At 37.6% G+C, this 13100-nt stretch overlaps 1 protein-coding gene across 1 annotated transcript in view; it reads left to right on the top strand.

Moving 5' to 3' along the window:
- The window catches only part of suclg2 (succinate-CoA ligase GDP-forming subunit beta), a 95236-nt gene that overhangs the window by 43922 nt on the left and 38214 nt on the right, over positions 1-13100 (top strand). Inside the window, exons 6-9 of the mRNA XM_017429946.3 lie at positions 727-816; positions 2223-2319; positions 8052-8213; positions 9363-9505. Coding sequence (XP_017285435.1) covers positions 727-816; positions 2223-2319; positions 8052-8213; positions 9363-9505 — 492 coding nt within the window. The remainder of the gene's footprint in view (positions 1-726; positions 817-2222; positions 2320-8051; positions 8214-9362; positions 9506-13100) is intronic.

Below are 13100 nucleotides of genomic sequence, written 5' to 3'. Positions count from 1 at the left end.
CAGATATGGCCCGAGGCCCACCAGTTGATGATCACTGTTGTGGCTGCATTTCAAACAGCTTTTTAGGATGAGCCAGAGCTTGTAGGTTTAATACCAAATACATGCAATAGTTCTCCAAATTTCCATTTTTAATTTTAAATTAAAAACAAAAATCCTCAAATACTTGATTTTAGATTGTGATTGGAGCTAAGTGTTTGTAAGCTACAGATACAAAAATGTAGTTAATCTGATACGTAACAAGCTGTAGAAAAGCCTGGAAGCGTCTGAAAACTTTTAGTCATCACAATGTTATTCATTTTTCACATTGAAGAATATATAGAGTATATAAAGTAGGAGCCCTCAAAGTGTCAATCATCATGACACAAACCATGTGATAAAGCAACTTGTCAGATACATTAAAACTTAAATACACACCAGGGTGATGAGAAGTACTTTAAAAGTGATAAGAAGTACTTACCATGACATCAACTGCGTTTTAAAATCCTTCATAAATGAGCTTCTTTATTCCTGAAAGTTTAAGATACAAGGTTGTAAATCCCTTATTCCAGTCCCAACGTTTCCTTTTCTCCGTGTCTGACAGCTTGTCACTACTTATGATCCAGTTTAATACAAAGAATCGTTTGTTTTTGTCATGTTGTAGTCCAGCATTTGAGCTTTCGTTTCTTTCTCACTTCCTTCACCCATTTGTCATCCTTTCCTCTTTCATTTCCTTTACTTTTCTTCCAGGAAGTCATAGATATATTTGAAGGTGTGCGAGACGACCAGGCACTTCGCATGGCAGCTAATTTGGGTTTCAAAGGACCTCTGCAAAGACAGGTAATGGGTGCACTGAGGACTTTAAAGTTACAATGAGAAGGCGAGACAGAGAGAGATCTGCAATTCGTAGGCACACAGACACACTGAAGCAAGTGCATTTACAAAGCAACCATACTTTGGCTATTATTAGTTTTCCAGAGGCAAGTTGTGAAGTGTCATTACACAGGGCTCACTTGCCAGGTGGTCCATTGTTGTAGCTGGCAGTGATGCACAGCACTGTGCCAGACTCTGGAGCTGACATCACTAATTATACCATTATGCTGCTCAATGATTTTGTGATCAATGCATTTTGTGATCTTGCAGTAAGCAGCAAAACTCCATTCATTAAAGAAGCTATGGACTTTATACCCAGTAAAACAACCCCCTTTTTTCCCCCCTCTTTACCTCAAGTTTTAAAAACCATGTTCAAGCATCATTTGCTCATAAAATGAGGCTGGGGAAACACAGCACAGAAGCACCCCAGGTTTCACAGTCCAAATGGGTCTGTGTGCTCGGATGAGTCGATTTCAAAGCCTCTTTTGTCTCTTGGCGTCAGATCACTAATTTGTTTTCTTTTCCTCGGGCACCGTGGCATGAGAAATCAGATTAACTCAAAATTGTAACACACGGAAAACGTATAAATCAGAGAAATAAATCTGCCTCTGTGAAACAAACTTGAGTTGAAGACGTGTTCGCTTTGGTTGCATTCCATTATTTGTGGTCTTTTGATTTGCAGGATGTTGAAAGGGCATTGATTTGAAACAGGCAAAGGGAGAAATGGAAAAGGATTGGTGAAGTGTGTGCATTGTCAGTATGTTTTTTCCCTGGTAGCTGGGAGTCGCCTGCCAGACTGTTCAATTCAGACCAAACACTACCTTTTTTGTTGCAAATAGGCTCTTTGATTACAGGAGAAAATGTGTGTGTGTATGCCAATACGTTTTTTTTTTTTCTTTTTTGAGTGAAACTAGAAAAATGTGTGAGCATAAAATTGAGTTTTGATGCAATGTCAAATTCCTTTTTGTTACTGTACTTAAAAAATGTTGAAAAATTTCCAATGTGATTTGAAATTTTTCAAATTCGGCCTCTAATGATAAAATTATTTCAAATGTTGTGGCATATTACAGTTTCAGATTTAAAAAAACCCAACCTTCATTAGAAAATAACAACGTACAATATTAAAGCAGCTGTGTTAATGTTGCAGAGGTGTTTGGTATAATCTTACAAAGAGTAATATTTGATCAACATCTGCTGGAGTATAAATTTTCCCTGGATCTACACATTAATGCAAAACCAGCTCAGATGGCCTGATGTTGACTGTGATTTGCCATGTTTTATGCAGCTTGTGAAGCAAAGCTGCGTGGCCTTGGTGGGGCCGAGTGCTCAGAGTCAAACCCTCAGGTAATTACTGTCGTCTGTGGACTTTGCAGGCAGCAGATCAGATTAAGAGGCTCTATGATCTGTTCCTGAAAGTCGACGCCACTCAAGTCGAAGTCAATCCTTTCGGAGAGACTCCTGAAGGACAAGGTACTGTGTCTCATAGAAAACGGTTGTTCTCATGTGTGTGTGTGTGTGTGTGTGTATGTGTGTGTTTACTGGCCTCTATCTTGTGTGCTATCATGTTAAATATTAACATTTTAATCAGCTTTGTTTGAAGAAAAAGTCATCTTTAAAATACTAGCTGTGAGTTGCAGACACGATCTCCTTGTGTGTGAATCTGCTCAGGAGTGTGAAGTGTACCATAATTGCAACACAGTGACATCAGCCTCTTGTCGGCATAACTTTATCTGGATCAAAGTGCAAAAGGCTTCAAGGAGCAGAGCTTTTTATATTCACAGCCTGTTGATGTTTGTCAATGTTTTGGTTTTGATGATGATTTTAAAACTTTCATCCACAACTACGGAGGGACAGCAAATCAAGTATCAGCCTCGGATTCCTACCTGAGGTACTCCACACTTTGCATAGTGGTAAAAATAACTACTCAAGGACGCTCTGTAGTAAGGAATAAACAGTAAAGATTAAAGGAAACATTACAAAAATATCTGGTCAGATACAATAAGGGTTTGGGTGGAGCCCTAACATGCATGGATTTTAGTCTACACCAATCAGACCATTATAGCAGTCTGATTGTTTTAAACTAGATTTTTTTTCTTAATATCATTTTGTCCAAATAGTTTATCTTTTCTTGAACAAATCTCAGATTCATGCAAATTAATTAAAAACCAAAGACAGGTTGATAAAATTACGTTTGAGTCAGAAAATGTCTAATTGTTGCTCCTACAGCCCATTTCAAAACTCAGTGATTGGTATATTTTAAAATTTAATCAGTTTTAGTAAGTAATAAAAGAGCACTCTTCACAAATCCTCTCGCTGGAAATCTTCCTTATTCCTAATGGATAGTTAATTTGAAAGGATCAAAGGGAGACTATAGCAAATTAAAAGGTTAAGAAGTCTAGAATAGCCTATTACTTTTTCAATCTACAGAAATTAACTTTGGCTAATTAGAAATTTGATACATTTACTGAAGATTTAGGATTTATGTCATCTTAATTCAGTGGGTCGAAAGCTAAATTTAACGAGTGGTCCCTTCATTGGTACTTTTAATAATCTAAACTTATACGAATGTAACATATTTTTTGTGTTTCAGTGTCTGCTGATACATCACCACATGTTTTTGTGTATTGTTGGAGAAGGAACAGTGACTCATGCTCTGGTTTTGTCTTTAAGCATGGTTTTAAGACCTCAAGCTGTTTATAAGATGATGGATGCAAAAGTAAAGTGACAAACCTTTAGATAGAAACTGTAGTAAAATGAGACAAAACTTTTTAATTTGTATTTCAAGAACACACGCAGTGCTGTAGGAATAGCTGCTGCGGTGCGCTTCTCACTTAAACCTCTTATTAGTGGTAGTGTGGGTGCCAGGCCACACAACCTCTGGGTCAGCTCTCCACTGTGGTGCAAATCTCCCCATGTGTGAAACAAGCATCCACCATGTCAGTAACAATCTTTGCTGCAGTCTTTTTTTTTTCAGACATTTCCTTTGACATTTAACTTACTAAAACCATGTGTTACAGCAAACAAAGCTCAGGCTAGTTCTGACATTGTACCTTTCTCTTCTCTTCTTCAGCTGACCAGTGGAGTTTCAAAGTTTTCTAAAAGGTTTTAACAGCCGTTTTGCAGTCTGTAAGCAGGGTCTGCAGGAATGAAATGATCTAGATCAGGTCTTCCGGTGTTCCCTACTCTGACAGACAGAGCTTCCAAAGTCCAAAGGCATGAATTGAAAAATTCTAGCATCATGTTTCCTTCCAGTAGATGGTAAATGTTAAATGGACTGTGCTTTTATAGCGCCTTTCTCGCCAACCAGGCCACTCAAAGCGCCTTACAACACAATCCGTGCCCTCATTTACCCATCCATCCACACATTCATGCAGCACTCTGCTACATCCCTACAAAACTAACCTGAATAAATAATTCTGTAGAGGCTAATCAGTGCTTTAAACTCCATTCATACACCAATGGGGCACACATAGAAGACAATGAGGGGTTCAATGTTTTGCCCAGGCACACTTTGACATGTGACTGCTGCCAGGAATCGAACCTCCAACTCTCTCATTGGAGGACTGCTCTAACCACTGAGCCACAGCCGCCCCAAATGGTTTCAGTGCTATATTTAGCGCTTATGCTATTTAAAAGAAAAATCTGGTCATTTTTGAAGTGATCTTCTGTTTAATAAATATCAATATCAATCCTTGTCTAGGCTAAACTAATGGCTAGCCAAATGGGCCCCCCTTTTTTTTGTTTATTGAATTTTTTTTTTCAAGCTTATAAAACAACCATAATGTCCACTTTTGTTTACTGCTTTTAGGTCATGTACAATTTGTAGGGTTTTATTTATTTATTTTTGGTAAGTTTAGACAAGTTCAGACCTTGTGCTCATCATTGTCATGCTTTAAAGTTATGCAAAAAGGCTTTCTTGTATTTACTGACAGATTAAGAGATCTGTGAATTAGCCTTGAGGTTTCTCAACAAGTGACAGCCTCTGTTGTAGCACATCAAAATCAATCCTATGCATGCTGATGTGGCTCGTAATAAAGACCTCTCCCAAATGGGTTGTTTAGAAAAATGTTTATGGATTAGTGCTGTACTTGCTCCTAAACTCTCATCCAAGGGAGTATTTGCACTTTAGTATTAAGGAAAAAATGGAGGAAAAAAAATATTTTTGAAGTACGGTAAAATGCCATTTTAGTGCAGCTAATTAAAGTTTACACAGAGTCCCACTGCTGAGCCCAGTAAAAGTTTACATTGCAGTTTAGATCACTATACAAAAGTCAGAGTGTCCTCTCATGAAAAAAAGCACAAGTTTAGGTAACAAGTTTACATTTCAAGCTCTCATCATTCAGATGATAGTCTTCATACATTGTAACAAAAGATTACTCCATCTCTTGCAGCGCTGTTTTTGCTGAACTTGTCCTGAACTTCTTTTTTTTGTTGTTGTTGTTGTTGTTGTTTTAAGGAAATAAGTAAAGGAAGGAATAGAGTTATTGTTTTGTCTGTTGTGCTGAGCAGATATTGACTATGATGTGTCCTGCTGAGGCGGATTATAAGCTGAAGATTCCTCGCTTCTTTAATGTCATTTAGGCTCCTCAAATACAGATTCTTGTTCAAAGTACGCCTTATCAAACATTGACAAGACGTGTTTATTTTATGACTTCCCATGAATATGTATGAGAAAAACGATTTCTTACAAAAGCTGGATTTATAGTGAGAAGTTTGTGGTTTATTTATTTTTTTGTTGTTGTTTTTTTCCCCCCCTACTAACAGCAGGGTTGTGATTTAAGCAAGCTTTGTAAGCAAGCTTCACGTGAGTCTCATCTCAGTGTATGGCTCAATTTGTTCACAAGTCGCCTGGGAACACAGCTATTTTCCAGCAGGCATTCGACAAACATGTATCAAAACATAGATTTTCTCAAAGGGAAGTATTATTTTTTCTTCCTTGTTTGGTAATAGCTGAATTCATTTTGTGGATAGACTGCAATAATAGATGTTTCAAAACAAAAAAACAAAACAAGCTGTGTTGTGGGGAAACCTACTTTACCTGAAGGAGACATTATGTCTACTTCACTGTCCCAGGAGAGTCTGCCTGCTGCATGTTTTGTGTGTCTGTGTTTTATTTACATTTCTGTTTGTCTTCATGCCGCTCACAAAACATATTTCCACATTTCAGTTTTCTCCTCATAACATTGTATTTTCTTGTGCCATTTTTCAGAAATATAGACATTAGCAGGTTTTTTTGTTTTAAGACATAATATTTTACAAATAGGTTTGCAGTCTCTACATCCTGTTTGTTCTGTAAAAAGAAACATTTTGGGGGGTAAAAAGTGCTACACAATATGTGTCACTTATAAACTGGATATGAGTTTAATACTACCCTGCTTGTTACAGATTAAGCAAGTGCAAGGATTTAGTTTGCAATAAACGACAGTAGCAGCAGTTTTTACTGGATTCATGTGTTGGATTGTTTTAGTGTTACAGCAATATGCCAACCAGTGTCACAAGTCTTATTTTATTTTCCAATTGTTTTATAAGTGCCTTTAAAACTACATAAAAAACATTTTAAAGCATTCAGTTTGAAGTAAAATAAAGGAACAAAATGGTGTGATGTGGTGTTTAGTTGGTGGGTTTTAAAGTACTTTAGTTTGCCTATAGTGTTAGATTTAAAGTTGGATTTCACAAGTTCTCAAGTGGGATTTTGTGGAAAGCTCTCTAAATGCCTTTAATTTAGAGAGTTGCTGTATTTTCCGCACTATAGGGCACATTGAATTATAAGGCACACTGTCAATGAATGGTCCATTTTCAAGTTTTTGTCATATATAAAGTGCACTGGACTATAAGGCTTATCGTCATTTTTGTAACTTCTCGCGGACTGCGTGCGCCACGCTCCATTCAAAATGGACGATTTCAGTGCTCTAGCGGTGCTGGTTCACCTGTATCAGCATTTATATGATCCCTCTATGAAAGATCACAAAGATAATCAAACTGTTCAAAACTCACAGAAGAATACTGCACCGACAAAAGGGTCAAGTATAAATGCCTACACCGCTCGCGCAGGTCCGCGCGCTGTGCACAGAGCCCTGCACGACCAAAACTGAGCTTTAAAGCTGCAAGCTGCACGGCTTTGTAGTTTTCCAAAGTTGTACTAAAACATTATGACTTCTTACATATATAAGGTGCTCCGGATTATAAGGCGCGCTGTCGTTTTTGAGAAAATTGAAGGCTTTTAAGTGCGCCTTATAGTCCGGAAAATACGGTAAATTTTGACAGGATTGATGAGCGAACAGCTAGTCTAAGTGGGGCTGCAGTCTTAAAGCACATTAAATATTTTTATATCCCTTAAAAGCTTTTAAATTCTTCTCAGCTTTACATTTGATTATTTATATAGAATTTTGGGGTTATTTGCAATTGTCAATAAATGACAATTGTAGCTAGCTGTAGCACTTTCAATGCTGCCTGAGACACTTTTGTCAAGAATATTATAACATTTTCATAAACTGCTGAAGTTGTTTGAAGGCAGCAGGAATTTAATTTTGGACTTGACTCTGCTCAGACTAGCTGTTAGCTGATGAATTGGGTCAGAACCAAATTCTAATTCTTCAAAAGGAAGTTGTTAAAAAAACAACAACAGGTAAGATAATTGTTTCTAACTTTTCCACAGAGCCCCACTTCAAAAGATCTGAACTATCCTTTTAGCCTAATACTGATTCTTCTCTATTGTTTTTGTGTTAAGCAACGAGCTACATACGCTTTTGCCGTTGATGTTTTGCCAATTAAACATGCATCTAAATGTTGAACATAATTTATAATTTATGTGCGCTGATTATTTCTCAACATTAAGGTGATTTTTTTTTCAATTTTTTGCTTGATATTTATCTGCAAGTTTCAGTATTTTATAGTCTTTAAAATAAATTTTCTTTTGATGCCAAATAAATTATTAATTTTAGAGTAATCCTAATATTCTCATAGCATTTCAGTTACATATATTAGTGAGTCAACCACTAAAATAATTAAGACCTGTGGGCAAAAGGGCACCTTAAGTTAATTATTTTTGGTTTTCTAGTTGCTAATGAGCTCTCTTTTTATGTCCTGATTCCTCTTCCTCCTTGTTTTACTCTTGCCTACCATCTCTGTATTTCTCTCTTGTGCTCTTTATGTTGCTGACTTTACTGCCGTCTCCCTTTCTGCCCATATATATCTTTTCCTAGTGGTTTGCTTTGATGCCAAGATCAACTTTGATGACAATGCTGAGTTCCGTCAGAAAGCTGTGTTTGCCATGGACGACATGTCTGAGAGTGACCCCACAGAGATGGAGGCAGCCAAGTGGGACCTCAAATATATTGGAATGGACGGAAACATCGCCTGCTTCGGTATGGACACAACGCCCTGTAACGAAATTCTCTCACCTGAACGCTCATACACCAGCAAATAAATGAATTCTCCACCTTAAGCAGACACCTCCTGGCATATGGCTTTAATGTCCCTCTTAAATCACACAAGTAAAAGCTCTGACACAGTTAAAACTTAGACAAACTAAAGGTAGCCTGGGTTGTCCTCCAGTCAACATAACAAGCAGCTTTCTGAAGACTCCAGAACGAATGCTGCCATAACCAATGCATTCTAATTAGCTATAATCCGCCCAGAAAGTCTCTAGTGAGCCAGATTGTTAGCATTCTCATTAAAGGGCTCCTCTCTTGTCATAAATCAAAGCTTTTACAGTGTGCAGCAGCACTAACAGGTGCTCTGGCTCCTTACCCCATAGCCTCATAAACACATTAGATGTCTGTTAGCACTACTCCCCCTTCGAGCGCACGCTCGCACCCGATTCTGCATCCGCAGCTCCCACTCTCTTAAAGTAACAACAGCTTTTAAGACCCCGCAGCTTCTTTGAGAGCTCTGTAAGCCACCAAAGTGACAGCTGTTAAAGCAAATTTCCCTTTTATTGAGACCTCAGTCGGGGAGCTTGCCAGGACACGAGTTCAGCTTGGCTAAACCAAATGAGGTAAGACATACAACCCAGCAGGGTACTGATGCTGGCAGTGGGCTAAACGATGAGACAGCCCACAAAAAGCGTAGCAGAATCGCCTTTAATTAAAACTTGTTTCTCTGAAGTCAAACGACAAGTTGTGAACAGATATTTCTTTTCCTTGATGTCAATTTTCCTAACGTGATCAAAATATTTCTTGACTTTGACATTTTGTTCAGCTTTTTATGTCCATTAGTGCTGTTTTATTTAACTAGTGTTGGCTGTCTTCCCACTTTCAACCCAGGGAGATTTGTTGCACAAACTACACTTACCTTTTTTCTTAATAAAGAAAATCTTGACTTTCTGTAATAAAGGCATTGTTCTAATGTTTATACATTTTCATGGGTCACATTTATTGAAAAAGTTCACAGACATGGCAGAAGTCTTTGTTCGGCAGAACAGTTTTTAGGGTTAAAAATGTTCCTGCTCTTGACACATTCAAACATGGCATTGTGGATTTTATTTATTCTTTTATTTTATTTTTTTTAAACAGTAAATGGAGCTGGTTTGGCCATGGCGACGTGCGATATCATTGACCTGCATGGGGGAAAACCAGCTAATTTCCTGGATCTTGGGGGCGGAGTCAAAGAGCGACAGGTGTACGAGGCTTTTAAGCTGCTGACTGCTGACCCAAAGGTAGGGAATGTTTTTATTTTCATAGGCATGTTTCTTAATATAGCACATTCACAAAGCCTTCTTTTTCTGCTTACCTCCTTGCTACTGAGACAATCGATCTCATTAGACAGGGGACCTTGGCATTTGTCCATGTTTCCTGAGTGAAACATCCTACAGGCTACTGTGTTATTATAAACCTTCATTTCAGTCGCTGAGACTAGATAAATTGATGCTCAGTGCTCAGCTCTGAATTTGGCTCTCAAAGCCTTGTTTTGACAAAGATCATCATGTGCATATTAACACAGCCCAGTCAATCAAAAGCATCCTTCTGAGGGTCTTAGCTCTGTGTGAGTGACAGCTCGGGGCGTTTTACAAACGATTCTACTCTATGTTCCGAAATCTAATAAGTCCAGACTAAACAATGTGAGCCTTGTAACTATACTGCGGGGCTGATTGTGTGTTGACTGTCATCACATCACTAATTCTCTCACTGCTGTCACTCCCTTATCCCTGATCTCCGGTTGCCTTTGTGTTAGCGTCTCTGGCAACCCTTTGTCGTGTGGAATGCAGAGTAAAATGAGAGAAAAGTTTAGCTCTCAGCCAAGATTTTTTAAAAACCTTTTATTACAATAGCAAATGCTTCTTTGACTTGGCAGCAAATGCTCTCAAGATTGTGTTTCACACTAATTACGAGCTGTGATAGCTTGTCTGCTATTGTTTTCACCTCTGGGAGAGTGTCAAAAACATGGTCTTAGAGACACCAGCGTGTATATGTATGTTTTGTTGTCTGCAAATCTTTGTTTTTCTAAAAGCGGTATATGCAGTCACAAGACTTTGTGTCTGCCGCAGAGGTACGACTGTTATGTATTGGCTTTATAAATTATTGTTGGTATGTTTATAAAATTACACATTGCCTTTGTTAGTATACCTAAAAGTAGCATTAGAGAGCTTTCGTTTTTCATTTTTTCCATTTTTATAATTTATCACACAGCCTTGTCCTGTTTTCCTTCTAGAGCTGTCAGTGAGCAACAGGGTTGCATATAAGTCAAATATTTTAGACTCAAAGTCAACATGTTGACTGGTGTTGCAATTTTAGTGATTCTGTCACAAGATAGTCTATTTATGTTTGTCTACATAAATATGTAAATATGTTTGTCTGATGGCATTTCCTGCTGCTGTTGTTTTACAGCAGGGGTCTCCAATCCTGGTCCTCGAGGGCCACTATCCTGCATGCTTTACTTGTTTCTCTGCTCCAACACATCTGATTCAGTGGTTAAATTACCTCTTCATGTTCTGCAGAAGCCTGTTAATCACCTATTGATTAAAATCAGGTGTGTTGGAGCAGAGAAACAAGTAAAGCATGCAGCATAGTGGGCATCTAGGACCAGGATTGGAGACCACTGTTTTCCAGTAATGTGGAGGCCTATTATTTACTATTCGGATATCTGCTGACCAAAGGTCTTCACACAGTCGCCATTGTCCCCACAGCAATAAGTCCTCAGATAATATTTGCAAATACTTAGTTTGATCTTTGTCCAATAAGAAAGTAAATTATATGACTAGTGCATTTACTAAAAGTCACGTGACCACGGTAGGTGAAAAATCAAGAACCCAAATAGAGATATAAGTCCAGAATTGTAAAAGTGAAACCACGCTTTAATATAAAATAAAACTAAAGGCGCTGCAATAGTAGGAGAGACAAAGGGAATTTATTAAAGCAACTAAACTCAGGAAAAGTAAACCAAAATAAAACACAAAGAGTAACGTAGAACAGGACCCACGCAGTGATAACACGAGGGGTCAACAAATGTGCAAGCTCAAATTGTAACGATACAGGGAGGTGACTGATCATAAGGTACAGAAGTGCTGATAACAAAACCGAATCAGATGCAACAATGTAGCGGGGACGCAAAACGGACAAGGAACTAACAAGAATTACAAAACCTTAACCTAAAAACTTGAAGAAATGTGACAACTGTTTGCTTTTCTCATTTGTTTGTAAAAAAAAAATATATATATATATATATATATATATATATATATATATATATATATATATATATATATATATATATATATATATATATATATATATATATATATATATTTCAAGTACTTTCAACATGTAGAAACGATAAATATGCTGTATAGAAAGTGATGGTTTATTCTTAAAATCGAAATGGTTTGTCAGTATTACACTTGTGAGACTAATTCATGGTGGAATTTTTAAATACAGCATTAAACAGGCCAGTGTTTTTACACCTTCATAGATGAATGCATAAAGTCTGCTAACTTTAACACCACAGCAGGAACTACTTTGCTCCGGTCAAATATTCACTCTTTGATCGATTTGGCCTTATGAGTTAAAACCAGTAGAGTGTGAAGGAAAATGAATATGACGGATAAAAAAAGAAATGCAATCAACAGGAGGGAGAACTTCACTCGTCGCTCATCCCCCATATGGAACCTTCGTGATTATTATTATAATACCTTTTAAAAATAGGTTGAATATTTGCAGAGATAAAATCAAAGAGAAAGAGAGAGAGAGAAAATTTCTTACATGGACAAGAGGACCTACCCTCCTGTTCTTTTTTCTCATCTAGTTCTGGACTGTCTCCCCAAATCCAGATGGGGGAGTAAGCCCGCTGCCTGTCCCTCCTGCTGTTGTGTGTGGAAATGGCAACGAGACGCTCCTCCCTAACTGTGGAAAAAGTTGATCAGAGTTGACATTAAAAAGGGTTGGAAGGTCCATTAGCATTTCAACGAGGGTAGCTGAGAAACCTGCTCTCATCTGTGGGGGGAATGTTAATCATTTTATAATCTGAGCAAGCTGCTCGTTTGCATTTATTTTCTCCCGTGTTTTTTTTTTTTTTTTTTTTTGTATTTAAAAATTACTGCTCCCAGTACACACCAAAAGTTAGATCTATGTGACTAAATGGAAATGGTTCACTACAAGAATCGGTACATCGTCCTATTTCTCCGAAATATCAAATCACATTTGCACATGATCTTCAAATTTCTAAAATTTGCATTACTATAAACATAAAAAAGCAACATCAAATGCAATTGACTTAATTTACCTTAATTATCACGTTTATAAACACTTCTTGTTACTTGGAAAGAATATTCTGGAATGCGTTGTGAGATTGCGTATTTAAAAACAATACATTAATTACTAGTTTTGCATACATGAATATGAGCACATCATTAGAGATTATTGTGATTTCTTAGTAAAAGGACTCATATGGTTTTATGTCGAAATAATAGAAGTTCATTAAACAGGCTGCAAACTTCCCACTGTAATGACGCCATACATTCACAGTAAAAACAGGTACTTTGGTGTCCGTCTTTTCTTTCAGTCTCAGCCTCTCTTCCGTTCCCGCTCGCTGCTTCTCAGGTTCCACTTTGATGTCTCAGGCTTCTTGTGCTGAGAGGAGTGGAAGTGATACAAGTGTACAGCTGGAACCGAATAACAGATGGAAAAGAGGAAGCCTGCTTTTTCTTTGTTCACTTTTCCAGTATCTACTCTAAAAGCTTTCATTACCTTCAGAATTAGTATTTTTCTGAAAGAAAATGGAAACGAAACGGATACAGTGAGTGTACTTTGCATGTGAAG

This window comes from Kryptolebias marmoratus, linkage group LG4, assembly GCF_001649575.2.
Source record: "Kryptolebias marmoratus isolate JLee-2015 linkage group LG4, ASM164957v2, whole genome shotgun sequence".
NCBI classification, from domain to species: Eukaryota; Metazoa; Chordata; class Actinopteri; order Cyprinodontiformes; family Rivulidae; genus Kryptolebias; species Kryptolebias marmoratus.
The sequence above is the reverse complement of the archived record's forward strand: the minus strand, read 5'-3'. Positions and strand labels throughout refer to the sequence as shown.